General features: G+C 41.3%; 3 protein-coding genes across 3 annotated transcripts; 2 read left to right on the plus strand and 1 right to left on the minus strand.

The window, feature by feature from the left end:
- The first annotated feature begins 2,393 nt into the window (after positions 1-2,393).
- Positions 2,394-4,533, plus strand: LOC119598343. Its single transcript, XM_037947997.1, has 2 exons — positions 2,394-2,462; positions 3,989-4,533. Exon 2 carries the CDS (start codon positions 4,006-4,008, stop codon positions 4,531-4,533), a length of 528 nt encoding a protein of 175 aa, XP_037803925.1. The 5' UTR covers positions 2,394-2,462; positions 3,989-4,005.
- LOC119598642 lies at positions 4,513-6,630 on the plus strand. The gene is made up of 3 exons (XM_037948343.1): positions 4,513-5,247; positions 5,949-6,091; positions 6,319-6,630. The coding sequence occupies exons 1-3, from the start codon at positions 4,536-4,538 to the stop codon at positions 6,487-6,489; spliced, it is 1,026 nt and encodes a 341-aa protein (XP_037804271.1). The 5' UTR covers positions 4,513-4,535; the 3' UTR covers positions 6,490-6,630.
- A 1,629-nt stretch (positions 6,631-8,259) lies between these two features.
- On the minus strand, positions 8,260-12,761 carry LOC119598344. The gene is made up of 4 exons (XM_037947998.1): positions 12,648-12,761; positions 9,861-11,120; positions 9,029-9,159; positions 8,260-8,274 (listed from the first exon to the last, which is right to left on the minus strand). Exons 2-4 carry the CDS (start codon positions 11,101-11,103, stop codon positions 8,260-8,262), a joined length of 1,389 nt encoding a protein of 462 aa, XP_037803926.1. The 5' UTR covers positions 11,104-11,120; positions 12,648-12,761.
- Positions 12,762-15,000: the final 2,239 nt, after the last annotated feature.

The following is a 15,000-nucleotide window of genomic DNA, read 5'->3' on the forward strand; positions in this document are numbered from 1 at the left end:
ATTATATAATATAACAATATATATGATATATATACATATGTAGAATATATATATATATATTATATAATAAACATATATATATAATATGTATATATATATAAACTATATGGGATATATATTATATATATAATAAAATATATATATATATAATATGCAATTATATATATATATATATATGTATAGATATGTATAGTATATGTAATGTATATATGTTAGGTCTATATATATTGTATATATATATAGTATATATATATATATGTATATATATATATCTATATATATATATATATTTTTTCGTTTTTTTTTTTTTATTTTTTTTTACTGATTTCATATTTGTTGCAAACATGTTGATAAGTAAATAAGTTGAAGACCTTTCTCCCTCTCTTCTTTACTCATAGCTACTTGTTCTTATTTCTCCTCTCTTTTTCTGATTCTTTTCTACATGCATATTCATGATTTATCGATGGCATATTTGTATAACAAAAATTATCTATAAGAATGAAAGGCCACTAAGCGCTTCTATTGTGTGATAAATGTTATCATGTAGGATACTCGGGTAGTATTCATAGTGGCCAGGTCTCGCGCCTGGGTGCTTATATCGTGTTCTAGCATGGCGACCACTGGCCGTGCCAAATACCAGACAGTCCCATGCTGTTTCTTGTTAATACTACGAGGATATGGTGTATTTCAGTTTTCATTATTCTAAAGTCTTACTTGCCATACTCTGATAAATTGAGGACTGAAGGTATTTTTGTTGTTATATAGACCCATAGTTGATCATATTCAGTCTATATCTGAATAAAAAGGCAGGTGCGGCTTCATGGAAGTTTGAAATCGTCAGTTGTTGCATTTTTTTTTTTTTTTTTTGCATCTGTAAAAATGAGAGTGTTAAAAATGACTTAATCACACTTTAAGGCGCAGAAAATATATTTTGCCATGATTGTAACAAAAAAAACTCATGGAATGTCCATACATACACCATGGCATGTACATACATGCCCCCGGCAGATAGGTCCCGTCATGCCATGGCATGTGCCCGTACATGCCACCCGTCGGCAAAAGGGTTAATATGAGTACATACATACATCACGAACAGTCCCCTTTCCCACTCCTTACAGCAAACCCTCTCCAACTAACAACCATAGCTTCACGGACTGACCGGAGTTTCTGGCAAGAAGAATGGCGTTTTGTAGGGGATGGAGCAACTGGGGTAGAGGGCTTCCGGCACGCGTTGAGCTTTACCTGCATGCCTCAAAGCACAAGCGAGGAAACGAGATGCAGTCCACGTTTTGGGCCCGGTTGAACGTTAGCCTGATTGAAGTGGGTATTAAGTTAAGATGCCCAGTGGCTCTTTCTGTTCACATGTTGGGCTTGTGATCTGATCTTGAAACAGACAAGTAAGATAACATCAGAAATATCAATTTATACTCTCTCCCTACCTCCTATCATCTAACTAACCTTTTCTATTCCTCACCTATCTCTGCCTCCTCTTCCCCCTTCTTCACTCCCTCCCTCCTTCCTTTCCATCCATCCTACCTTGGATCCATCCTAAAAATTACTAGGGTGGTGTCTGAGGATCAACCGCTCTCTCACTTATGCACATAAGGACCTTCAGCTGCTCCTGATGAACTTTGGACCTGTTGTCACTGCCAATCCGCACCTTAGTAGCAATGACCCCACCTGATGGAAACAAATAAATAAATGGATACTGATTTTCCCCAGTATATTACATCACGGGGAGGAAACTTTAATACACTTGCTATTATCAATAAAATACTTATCAAAACAAAAACATCAATATTAAAAACACTAGGAAATATTTTTCACGCACAAATCAAGTAATGGGGGAACTGGCGATAGGTTAATTAGGTATTAACTAATCAACTCTTTCGGTGAATGAATCCTTTGGAACCTTCTGTGCAATGAAATTCATAAAACTACAACAGACAGTATATTAACTCAATACAAATTCTGAATAAGTGGAAGAGGAAAAAACGAAAAGAGAGAATGATTTCTTTCAAAAAGTCATGAATTTTTTTTTTTTTTTTTTCATTAGGCCTGTGAAGGTCACCCCAAAGCATTTATGAGGCTATATATTATGTAGTGATATAGAAAAAAAATCGTAAATGATAAAATCAAAATGTAAAATCTGAATAAGTGATAGAATGGGAGAGAAATCCATTGACACAAATTATTTTGTGTCCTCTACACTGCAAATAGAAGTTTCAAATGTAATAACCTAACAATATATTGTTATTGGTAATATAAAATAATAATAAAATAATGACAAACCTAATAATTGAGAGGGTTCAGTAAAATTTCAGGTATAGTAAGACGTCAATGGCCGGCCTGAAGTCGCGTCCGGCCGTTTCCCGGGGAGAGGGAAGCCTCCAGTTTCTGCTTTATGTTTCGCTCGGCGCCCTCTCTCTTTGTCCTTTTTCGGCAGAAGGCGGCGTCGTGAGGTGAGCGGGAGGAAGACTCGAGTTTTTGGCGGAGGAGGGATGAGGGAGAAGGCTCCCACGGGGTCGGGCCCCAAGGGGTCGGGCCCCAAGGGGTCGGGCCCCAAGGGGAGTCGCGGCCGAGCAGCGGGATTAGGCCAGGAGGTGGGAAGTGAGGGAGGGAGGTACACAGCTCGGGAGAGAAGTAGTAAATACGTGTATCTGCAGCCCAATAGATTCATTCCCTGCACTAAAGACTGAGTCCTCAAATTGGTGACCTGAGGCTTCTTGCTCGGAAAATGAGGCTTCATTTACATTTTGCACTTTCCTCTAGAAACAAGAGGGGCTTCATATGAGGGCCTGGACATAAAAGAGTTGTGAATCAAAAGTAAAAGCCCAAAGTCTTGGTAGGGATTTCCTGCTGGTGCTGTCCACTGAGTATTTGTAGTCACTTGCTGTGGCCTGCAAGCCTTATATATAGGTATATACTAGCATGATGAGCTTGGACTGTTCCCTAAGGAGGTGATTCTGATCATTTGAAGGTACAGAAAAAATAGTGCTAATTTTTAACCTAAGACTGCATCTGTGTAAAGGACGTATCACAGGAGAGCACATTATTGTGGTCTTTGTACTGTTTACAAATTTTTACAGATTAGTGCAAGTCAATGTAGATGTTCAATAAGCCATTTCGCCTGTACTCTTCTCAAAATACAAAAAAAAAGGATTTATTGTGCTACTAGAATATATTTAATCATGATAGGATAAGACCAAACAAAAACCGTTTCTCAAATGTCTGTCTACCTCTGCAGGAGTGCCAAAGGCATGGAGGCCTCAGCAGTCACATGAATCTCTGCAGATGTATCTTAGACAAGTGATTGTGGGTTTACCTGTTTTCTGTGGTCAATGTTATTGTTTTATGGGTCAACAGTTTAAAGATTTATTAGATAAGCATCCCAGCCTGTGTGTGCTGTAACAGGTCAGTAAAGCTCCAACATATTCTAGCAAGACAGAGCAAGTAGACCTCTCAGTAATTTATTGTCTTATGGCAGCAGAGCAGCTCCCTCATGCCAGAGCACACCTGGCCAAGAACTGGTTTGACCCCTCCCCACCCCTCCCCAAGAGGTGCAGAGGCCCACAGTGTCACTTACTGTGGATTATTCAGGAGGACTACCAGCAAGGCTACAAGCTTGATCTTGCTAGGATATATGTGATTGGGTTTTGTTGGTCTTTGCTGAACTGTGATAGAAGAGGAGGGTGCAGTGAACACCAGAAGTGCTCTCCTGTAATTACGCCAACATACTTTCTGTGCAGGTTCTGTGAAAGCAAAGTACTTCTTGGGGACATACTCACAGCACAGATTCTGTAATTTTAATACTGTTGTTATTGTTGAAGTCTGATTAGGACACTGACTCTTATTGCATGAACTTATGATGAATTTTTATATATTATTTTATATATTACTGTATATTGATAATACATACAAAAAAAAAGAAAAATATTTATATATTATCTTATCTGAGAGACAAACATCTCATTACCACCCATCCCAGCTTTAGAAAAGGAGGCCATGAAGAGGGGGGGGAAGGGCTCCTCAAGGCGGTCACAGGACATGCAGTCTGTTCTGTTCAACCACCGGAGCCTCGCCAGTGTGGACTCGGTTGTAGTGCCAGAGACGCCCACCAACCTCGCCTGTGCCCGTCCCAGCACTGCCCCGTCCACTTCCATGATGTCAGTGATGGAGACCCCGGAGAATGAGGTGGGGTGTGGGGCACAGGGCCTGCCCCCCACCCAGTTGAAGGCCCAGGTTGGCGGGAGCACTGGCACTGAGCTCCACGCAGACAGCAGCAGCGACAGGGATGAGATCAATGACTCGACTATTCTGGACATCACCCCTGACCTCAAGCTGGGCAAGCGGAGGAACCTCATGTCCATCCTGGAGTCAGAGGATTCCTTTGCCCGCTCACTCAAGTCCCAGCGGACCAAGAACAGTTCCATGCTCTCAGGCAGCAGCAGCATCCCGAGGAGGATGACTTGGGCCTGTTCGTGGTGTCGCCTGTCAGAAGAGTTAAACGCAGGAAGTCAGCAGCCCATGTGATCATGCCCTTTGACCTCAATGACTCAGAGTTCCTCTCCAGCAAGCTGAGGACCATTGAGGAAGGCCAGTGCAGGGCCAGGTGCTCTGTGGGGGGGCTGGGAGTGGAGGGTCTGAGCAGCAAGAAGAGGCATTCAGCTGCAAGGGCAGGGAGGGCCACAGGGTGGAGGAAGAGCCTAATTGTCCCCCTGAGTGCAGGTTCCTCTGAGGAGGATGAAGTGATCTTCAGCACTCAGAGGAAGACCTCAGAGTCCAGAGGCAGCTACCCAAAGGAAGGTGGCACTAAGAGGAGTGCCATCTCTAAAGGCACTGCAAATAATGGGATTAGCAACAACAGCCGGAGTGCCCAGAACAGAAGCGGTGATGCCACCAAGATATTCGACAGTGAGGACCTGGACTTGACCCCTATTAAGACCTCCAGCCAGGAGACTTCCATCCGGAACATCATTGCTGGCCTAGACTCGCAGCCGACTGCTGTGGATGATACATTGCCCCAGGCCCTTCCTGGGGGCTGTGGGGTGGCGGGGATGAGCTTCCAGAACTTCAGCACGCGCTCCTTCAGGCTGCTCCAGGCCCAGCTCCCAGGGGGGGCAGAAAAGGGGGTGAAGGGTGCAGGTGGAAAGGCTGACGCAGGAGGAAGGCACATGGACTGGATGGAGCCATCGGAGGCGTCGGAGTCTGCAGCGACAGAGCCAGATGTGACTGTCATTCTGCGAGGTAGTATTGGCCTCAGCTCAGTTTGACTTTCTTACTAGTACCTGAAATTTTACTGACCCTCTCAAATTATTAGGTATTGTCATTATTTATTATTATTATTAATATTACCAATAACAATATATTGTTAGGTATTACAATTTGAACTTCTATTTGCATTAGTAGAGAAACACAAAATAAGTTTGTGTCAAGTGGATTTCTCTCCCATTCTATGAACACTTATTCATATTTTACATTTTGATTTTATCATTTTAAGATTTTTTTTCTATATCACTACATAATATATAGCCTCATAAAATGCTTTGGGGTGAACCTTCACAGGCCTAATGAAAAAAAAAAAAAAAAAAAAAATTCATGTACGGTTTTGAAAGAAATCATTCTCTCTTTTCTTTTTTTCCTCTTCCACTTATTCAGAATTTGTATTGAAGTTAATATACTGTCTGTTGTAGTTTTTATGAATTTCATTGCACAGAAGGTTCCAAAAGTATTCATTCACCAAAGAGTTGATTAGTAATACCTAAGTAACCTCATCCCATTTCCCCCATTCTTGATTGATGCGTGAAAAATATTTTCTAGTGTTTTAATATTGATGTTTTTGTTTTGATAAGTATTTTATTGATAATAGCAAGTGTATTAAGTTTCCCCAGTGAGGGTAATAATACTGGGGAAAAAATCAGTATCATTTATTTATTTGTTTCCATCAGGTGTCATTGCATACGTAGAGGTGCGGATGGGCAGTGACAACAGGTCACAGGTCATCAAGGAGCAGCTGAAGGTCCTAGGGGCAGAAGTGAGAGACAGGTTGAGCCCAGACACCACCCATATAATTTTTAAGGATGGATCCAAGGTAAGGATGGATGGAAAGGAAGGGAGGGAGGGAGTGAAGGAAAGGGGAGAAAGGGAGGCAGAAGATAGGTGAGGAAATAAAGGTTAGGTTAGATGAGAGAGGAAGGGAGAGAGTATAAATGATATTCTGATGTACTTACTTGTCTGTTTCAAGATGCAGATCACAAGCACCAACATTTGAACAGAAAGAGCCAATGGGCATCTTAACTTAATACCCAATCTCAACAGGCAACTTTCAACCGGGCCCAGAAACGTGGACTGCATCTCGTTTCCTCGCTGTGGCTTGAGGCATGCAGGGAAAAGCTGCAACGCGTGCCGGAAGCCCTCTACCCCAGTTGCTCCATCGACACCTACAAAACGCCATTCTTCTTGGCCAAGAAACTCCGGGTCAGTCCGTGAAGCATATGGTTGTTAGTTGGAGAGGGTTTGCTGTAAGGAGTGGGAAAGGGGACTGTTCGTGATGTATGTATGTACTCATATTAACCCTTTGCCGACGGGTGGCATGTACGCACATGCCATGGCATGACGGGACTATCTGCCGGGGGCATGTATGTACATGCCATGGTGTATGTATGGACATGCCATGAGTTTTTTTTGTTACAATCATGGCAAAATATTATTTTTCTGCCCTTGAAAGTGTGATTAAGTCATTTTTAACACTCTCATTTTTACTATGCAAAAAAAAAAAAAAAAAATGCAACAAACTGACGATTTCAACTCCATGAAGCCGCACACTGCCTATTTTATTCAGACTATAGACTGAATAATGATCAACTATGGAGTCTATATAACACAAAAATACCCTTCAGTCTCAATTTATAGGAAGTATGGCAAGTAGAGACTTTAGAAAATAATGAAAACTGAAAATACAACATATCCTCGTAGTATTACAAAGAAACAGCATGGGATGCTGGTATTTGGCACGAGTGGTCGCGCATGCTAGAACGACGATATAAGCCCCGGCAGCGAGACCCTGGCCACTATGAATACTACCCGATATCTCATGATAACATTTATCACACAATAGAAAGCGCTTAGTGCCTTTCATTCTATGATAATTTTTGTTATACAAATATTCCTCTATATAATCATGAATATGCATGTAGAAAAAAATGCAGAAAAAGAGAGGAGAAATAAGAACAAGTAGCTATGAGTAAAAGAAGAGATGAAAAAGGTCAATTCAACTTTTTACTTATCACACATGTTTGCAACAAAATTATAATTATATATATATATATATATATTAATTTTAATTATACATATATATATTAAATATATATAAATAATTATATAAATATAATATATATAAATATATATATTATATATATAATAATAATATACATATAATATAATAAAATTTTAAAAATATTATATAATATAGATATATATTATATATATATATGATTTTATATTTTTAAATATATTTATATATTAAAAATATAATTATATATTAATATTATATTATACATTTATTATATATATATATATATATATATATTATAAAATTATAATATATATATATATATATATTTTATATGTATATTATATGATATGTTATATATAATATATATAATATATATATATGTATATTATAGTAATTTATATTTATTGTATATTTATGTTTTTTGTTATGTATTTTAATATTTTTATTAAAATGTTATGTATTGTGTATATGTATAGTATTATATATGTTTTTATATATATTTTTGAAATATAATATATATATATGAATATATATTTATATATTATATATGTTTTTAAATATATTTTAATTTTTAATAATAATATATATATATTATTTTTTTTTTTTTTTTTTTTTTTTTTTTACGTTTTATATTTTTTGCAAACAGGTGATAAAAAAAAAAATTTAAATTTGACCTTTTTCTCTTTCTTTTACCATAGCGTTTTATTTCCCCCTTTTTTTCGGCATTTTTTCTCTGCAATTCTGTTTAAAGAGGAAATTTTATAACAAAAATTAAATGAAAGGCACTAACGCTTTCTTTTGGGAAAAAATGTTTCATGAATAGGGAGTATTCATAGTGGCCGGGGGTCTCCCCCGGGGGGGTTATATGCGTTCAGCATCCGCGACCACCCGTGCCAATACCAGCATCCCCCGTGTTTTTGAATACTCGGGGTTTGGGGATTTTCGTTTTCATTTTTCTAAAATTTTTACTTTCCAACTTCCTGATAAAATTGAGATGAAGGGTATTTTTTTGTTATAAGACTCCATAGTTGATAAATTTTTCATCATGTCTAATAAAAGGGGTGTGCGGTTTTGGGGGAAAACGAGGGCAAGCAAGAAAAAGGATGTTAAAAAAAAAAACAACGGGGAAGGGAAAAAAAAATTTTCCCGATTTTAAAAAAAAAAAAAAAAAAAAGGCGTCCATACAAAAGGAGAAACAGGCCCCCGGGGAAAAGGTCCCCCATGCCATGGGATTTTCGTACATGCCCCCGCGGCAAAAGGGTTTAAAAAGATAAACAACATCCGAACATCCCCTTTCCATCCTTACAGAAAAAACCCCTCCAAAACAACCATAGCTTAGGACTACCCGGAGTTTTTTGGCCAAGGGAAAAGGGGGTTTGAGGGGGGGCGTGGGGCCCAATGGGGTAGAGGGTTCCGGGACCGTTGCAGCTTTCCCCGCTGCCTCAAAACCACCGGGGGGAAACAGTGCGTCCCCTTTTTTGGGGGCCCGGTTTTAAAAATTTCCTGTTGGATTGGGGATAAATTAAGATGCCCATTGGCTCTTTTTTTTTTAAAGTTGGGTGCTTGTGATTGCTCTTGAAAAAAAGACAATAAATAATAGAAAATCATTTTTACTCTCCCTTTCCCTTTTACTAAAAACCTTTATTTTTCCCACCTATTTTTTCCTCCTTTCTCCCTTCCCTTTAAATCCCTCCCTCCCTTTCCCTTTCCTCCATCCCTTTCCCTTTGGGTCACCTTAAAAATTATATGGGTGGTGTCTGGGCTCAACCTGTCTCTCACTTCTGCCCCTAGGACCTTCAGCTGCTCCTTGATGACCTGTGACCTGTTGTCACTGCCCATCCGCACCTCTACGTATGCAATGACACCTGATGGAAACAAATAAATAAATGATACTGATTTTTTCCCCAGTATTATTACCCTCACTGGGGAAACTTAATACACTTGCTATTATCAATAAAATACTTATCAAAACAAAAACATCAATATTAAAACACTAGAAAATATTTTTCACGCATCAATCAAGAATGGGGGAAATGGGATGAGGTTACTTAGGTATTACTAATCAACTCTTTGGTGAATGAATACTTTTGGAACCTTCTGTGCAATGAAATTCATAAAAACTACAACAGACAGTATATTAACTTCAATACAAATTCTGAATAAGTGGAAGAGGAAAAAAAGAAAAGAGAGAATGATTTCTTTCAAAACCGTACATGAATTTTTTTTTTTTTTTTTTTTTTCATTAGGCCTGTGAAGGTTCACCCCAAAGCATTTTATGAGGCTATATATTATGTAGTGATATAGAAAAAAAATCTTAAAATGATAAAATCAAAATGTAAAATATGAATAAGTGTTCATAGAATGGGAGAGAAATCCACTTGACACAAACTTATTTTGTGTTTCTCTACTAATGCAAATAGAAGTTCAAATTGTAATACCTAACAATATATTGTTATTGGTAATATTAATAATAATAATAAATAATGACAATACCTAATAATTTGAGAGGGTCAGTAAAATTTCAGGTACTAGTAAGAAAGTCAAACTGAGCTGAGGCCAATACTACCTCGCAGAATGACAGTCACATCTGGCTCTGTCGCTGCAGACTCCGACGCCTCCGATGGCTCCATCCAGTCCATGTGCCTTCCTCCTGCGTCAGCCTTTCCACCTGCACCCTTCACCCCCTTTTCTGCCCCCCCTGGGAGCTGGGCCTGGAGCAGCCTGAAGGAGCGCGTGCTGAAGTTCTGGAAGCTCATCCCCGCCACCCCACAGCCCCCAGGAAGGGCCTGGGGCAATGTATCATCCACAGCAGTCGGCTGCGAGTCTAGGCCAGCAATGATGTTCCGGATGGAAGTCTCCTGGCTGGAGGTCTTAATAGGGGTCAAGTCCAGGTCCTCACTGTCGAATATCTTGGTGGCATCACCGCTTCTGTTCTGGGCACTCCGGCTGTTGTTGCTAATCCCATTATTTGCAGTGCCTTTAGAGATGGCACTCCTCTTAGTGCCACCTTCCTTTGGGTAGCTGCCTCTGGACTCTGAGGTCTTCCTCTGAGTGCTGAAGATCACTTCATCCTCCTCAGAGGAACCTGCACTCAGGGGGACAATTAGGCTCTTCCTCCACCCTGTGGCCCTCCCTGCCCTTGCAGCTGAATGCCTCTTCTTGCTGCTCAGACCCTCCACTCCCAGCCCCCCCACAGAGCACCTGGCCCTGCACTGGCCTTCCTCAATGGTCCTCAGCTTGCTGGAGAGGAACTCTGAGTCATTGAGGTCAAAGGGCATGATCACATGGGCTGCTGACTTCCTGCGTTTACTCTTCTTGACAGGCGACACCACGAACAGGCCCAAGTCATCCTCCTCGGGATGCTGCTGCTGCCCTGAGAGCATGGAACTGTTCTTGGTCCGCTGGGACTTGAGTGAGCGGGCAAAGGAATCCTCTGACTCCAGGATGGACATGAGGTTCCTCCGCTTGCCCAGCTTGAGGTCAGGGGTGATGTCCAGAATAGTCGAGTCATTGATCTCATCCCTGTCGCTGCTGCTGTCTGCGTGGAGCTCAGTGCCAGTGCTCCCGCCAACCTGGGCCTTCAACTGGGTGGGGGGCAGGCCCTGTGCCCCACACCCCACCTCATTCTCCGGGGTCTCCATCACTGACATCATGGAAGTGGACGGGGCAGTGCTGGGACGGGCACAGGCGAGGTTGGTGGGCGTCTCTGGCACTACAACCGAGTCCACACTGGCGAGGCTCCGGTGGTTGAACAGAACAGACTGCATGTCCTGTGACCGCCTTGAGGAGCCCTTCCCCCCCCTCTTCATGGCCTCCTTTTCTAAAGCTGGGATGGGTGGTAATGAGATGTTTGTCTCTCAGATAAGATAATATATAAATATTTTTCTTTTTTTTTGTATGTATTATCAATATACAGTAATATATAAAATAATATATAAAAATTCATCATAAGTTCATGCAATAAGAGTCAGTGTCCTAATCAGACTTCAACAATAACAACAGTATTAAAATTACAGAATCTGTGCTGTGAGTATGTCACCAAGAAGTACTTTGCTTTCACAGAACCTGCACAGAAAGTATGTTGGCGTAATTACAGGAGAGCACTTCTGGTGTTCACTGCAGCCTCCTCTTCTATCACAGTTCAGCAAAGACCAACAAAACCCAATCACATATATCCTAGCAAGATCAAGCTTGTAGCCTTGCTGGTAGTCCTCCTGAATAATCCACAGTAAGTGACACTGTGGGCCTCTGCACCTCTTGGGGAGGGGTGGGGAGGGGGTCAAACCAGTTCTTGGCCAGGTGTGCTCTGGCATGAGGGAGCTGCTCTGCTGCCATAAGACAATAAATTACTGAGAGGTCTACTTGCTCTGTCTTGCTAGAATATGTTGGAGCTTTACTGACCTGTTACAGCACACACAGGCTGGGATGCTTATCTAATAAATCTTTAAACTGTTGACCCATAAAACAATAACATTGACCACAGAAAACAGGTAAACCCACAATCACTTGTCTAAGATACATCTGCAGAGATTCATGTGACTGCTGAGGCCTCCATGCCTTTGGCACTCCTGCAGAGGTAGACAGACATTTGAGAAACGGTTTTTGTTTGGTCTTATCCTATCATGATTAAATATATTCTAGTAGCACAATAAATCCTTTTTTTTTGTATTTTTGAGAAGAGTACAGGCGAAATGGCTTATTGAACATCTACATTGACTTGCACTAATCTGTAAAAATTTGTAAACAGTACAAAGACCACAATAATGTGCTCTCCTGTGATACGTCCTTTACACAGATGCAGTCTTAGGTTAAAAAATTAGCACTATTTTTTCTGTACCTTCAAATGATCAGAATCACCTCCTTAGGGAACAGTCCAAGCTCATCATGCTAGTATATACCTATATATAAGGCTTGCAGGCCACAGCAAGTGACTACAAATACTCAGTGGACAGCACCAGCAGGAAATCCCTACCAAGACTTGGTCTTTTACTTCTGATTCACAACTCTTTTATGTCCAGGCATCATATGAAGCCCCTCTTGTTTCTAGAGGAAAGTGCAAAATGTAAATGAAGCCTCATTTTCCGAGCAAGAAGCCTCAGGTCACCAATTTGAGGACTCAGTCTTTAGTGCAGGGAATGAATCTATTGGGCTGCAGATACACGTATTTACTACTTCTCTCCCGAGCTGTGTACCTCCCTCCCTCACTTCCCACCTCCTGGCCTAATCCCGCTGCTCGGCCGCGACTCCCCTTGGGGCCCGACCCCTTGGGGCCCGACCCCTTGGGGCCCGACCCCGTGGGAGCCTTCTCCCTCATCCCTCCTCCGCCAAAAACTCGAGTCTTCCTCCCGCTCACCTCACGACGCCGCCTTCTGCCGAAAAAGGACAAAGAGAGAGGGCGCCGAGCGAAACATAAAGCAGAAACTGAGAGGCCTTCCCTCCTCCCTCCGGGAAACGGCCCGGACGCGACTTCAGCCGCTCGAGAACAACAAAGGCCGCGTCTCGGTGCGCGCGCAGATGTCTCGGCGCCGAAGACGTCTCGGGGCCTTTGGCTTCAGCGAGGTTTGGGCTGGCGTCTGATGCCTCTTATTTCATTGTGATTGACGCAGCATATTCATTTTGACACGTGTTAATTTACCATGCCTGCGTTTAGCCTGTCTTGAACATATTTTCGGCGAGATAGCGTTTCGCCGAAGACATCTTCGTGCATTTGGAATTTTCGCGCCAAAATTACATAAAATCCCTCAAACTATCGAGATTTACATTTCCTTGGAGTCGATAAAGCACTTTAGGAAATATACTTGAGTAAGTAAGCAAGCAGTTTTAAACTGTATATATATACATACTTATATGTATGTATGCATATTTGTTTGTTTGTGTGTGCAGCATTCATGCAGTATGTACACATGTATACGCACATGCATAGACACTCACGCACACACACAGAAAAACAGACACAGGAAAGACGGACAAAAGATACAGGAAAATAAACACAAGTAAGGTAGACACAGGAAAAACAGAACCAGAAAAAGACATGAAAATAGACACTGGAAAGACGCACAGGAAAAACAGACACAGCAAAGATAGGCTTAGGAATGGAAGGCACAGGAGAAAATTAGACGAAGGAGAGACATAGGAAAAACAGACTCAGGAAAGAAAGAAAAAAACAGGCACACGCACACACACACACAAGAAGAAGAAGAAGAAGAGAGGGACAAAGGGAATAGAGAAAGAAGCAATAAACACAGGGACATGCAGAAAGGAAGAATAGAGAAAGGAGGAACAGAGTCAGAAGCAACTAATATAGGAAGGATAGATAAAGAAGGAATAAAGACAGGAGGGATAGACAAAGAAGGAAAGAGAAAGAAGTAATTAATAGAGGAAGAATAAAGAAAGCAGGAATAGAGAAAGCGGGAATAGACACAAGAGGAAGGAGGAATGGGGAAAGAGGAATAGAGGAAGGAGGAATGGGGAAAGAGGTATAGAGGAAGGAGGAATGGGGAAAGAGGAATAGAGGAAGGAGGAATGGGGAAAGAGGAATAGAGGAAGGAGGAATGGGGAAAGGAGGAGCAGAGACAGCCGCCGCAGGAAGAGGCCTCGTGACGTCACGGCTCCCGGCAGGGCGAGAATCCTCGGGCGAAAGAGCGGCTGGCGGGCGTGCCCCGGACGTGCCCCGGACGTGCCCCGGACGCGCCGATAGGGAGCCATTCGCTTATCTCGGCCTGGCACGGCCCCCGGCTACCCAGCTCCTGCCCCCCCCCCCCCCGGCTATCCAGCTCCTGGAAATGGACAGTAATTTCATTAATATTCCAAATTTTAAAGTTTATAGATGTGATGCAGGGCGAGAGGAGGAGTATGTATATATGTACAAACAGGATATCTACTACAGCAGTTAGCAATACTGCTGTAGAAGATGTCTGGGTTACCGTACAAAGCAACATGCTTCCTTCTTTCATTATTGGCGATGTCTATAGGCACCCCCATGCTACCTCTGAATCTTTTGAATACATTGAAAAGGTGTTTAGAGAAATGTCTTTAAAACAGAAACCGCTTTTCATCTTAGGCGACCTGAATGATGATTTAACAAAATCTAATGCTAAGTTACCTAAGATGATTAAGAAAAATAAATTCGAACAAATAATAGATAAGCCTACACGAATTACAGAAAACACCTCTTCTCTGTTGGATTTAATAATAACTAACAGACCAGACATCATTATTCACTTCGATGTCATCCCGTGTCATGTTGCTGACCATGAACTTATCACGATGACGTTAAATATAAAGAAAACAAAGCGACCACTAGTAATAAAAACTTTTCGCGATTTCAAACACTATAACCCTCAATCTTTCTGAGAGCTTATCTTGTCTAAAGAAAGTACTCTATCAAATATTTCAGTGACAGATAATGTAAACGACCAAGTAACTATCCTTACAGAAGTTATTAAAAGCAGCATTGATGCACTGGCTCCCTACGTAACACGAACCGTCAGACGTCCCCCTGCTCCATGGATAAATGACGACATTCAGAGAGCCATTCGCGATAGAAACAATGCCCACCAAGCCCTTAAAAGTAACAGAAATGAGGCCGCCCTTCAGGTAGATTATAAAGTCAAAAAGAAAAATGTAAAATTACTAATTCAACGTGCAAAAAGAAATTATTTCACAAATAAATTCACAGAATATAAGGACAACTCTAATAAAACATG

The sequence above is a fragment of the Penaeus monodon genome, chromosome 41 (genome assembly GCF_015228065.2).
Source record: "Penaeus monodon isolate SGIC_2016 chromosome 41, NSTDA_Pmon_1, whole genome shotgun sequence".
Lineage (NCBI taxonomy): Eukaryota > Metazoa > Arthropoda > Malacostraca > Decapoda > Penaeidae > Penaeus > Penaeus monodon.

Excerpts from the sequence above, each read along its gene's own strand:
- LOC119598344 (XM_037947998.1), bottom strand. The coding sequence starts at position 11,103 with ATGAAGAGGGGGGGGAAGGGCTCCTCAAGGCGGTCACAGGACATGCAG. Across the intron at positions 9,160-9,860 it reads TGTGACTGTCATTCTGCGAG|GTGTCATTGCATACGTAGAG; the intron begins GTAGTATTGGCC and ends TGTTTCCATCAG.
- LOC119598343 (XM_037947997.1), top strand. The coding sequence starts at position 4,006 with ATGAAGAGGGGGGGGAAGGGCTCCTCAAGGCGGTCACAGGACATGCAG.
- LOC119598642 (XM_037948343.1), top strand. The coding sequence starts at position 4,536 with ATGCCCTTTGACCTCAATGACTCAGAGTTCCTCTCCAGCAAGCTGAGG. Across the intron at positions 5,248-5,948 it reads TGTGACTGTCATTCTGCGAG|GTGTCATTGCATACGTAGAG; the intron begins GTAGTATTGGCC and ends TGTTTCCATCAG. Across the intron at positions 6,092-6,318 it reads TTTTTAAGGATGGATCCAAG|GCAACTTTCAACCGGGCCCA; the intron begins GTAAGGATGGAT and ends CAATCTCAACAG.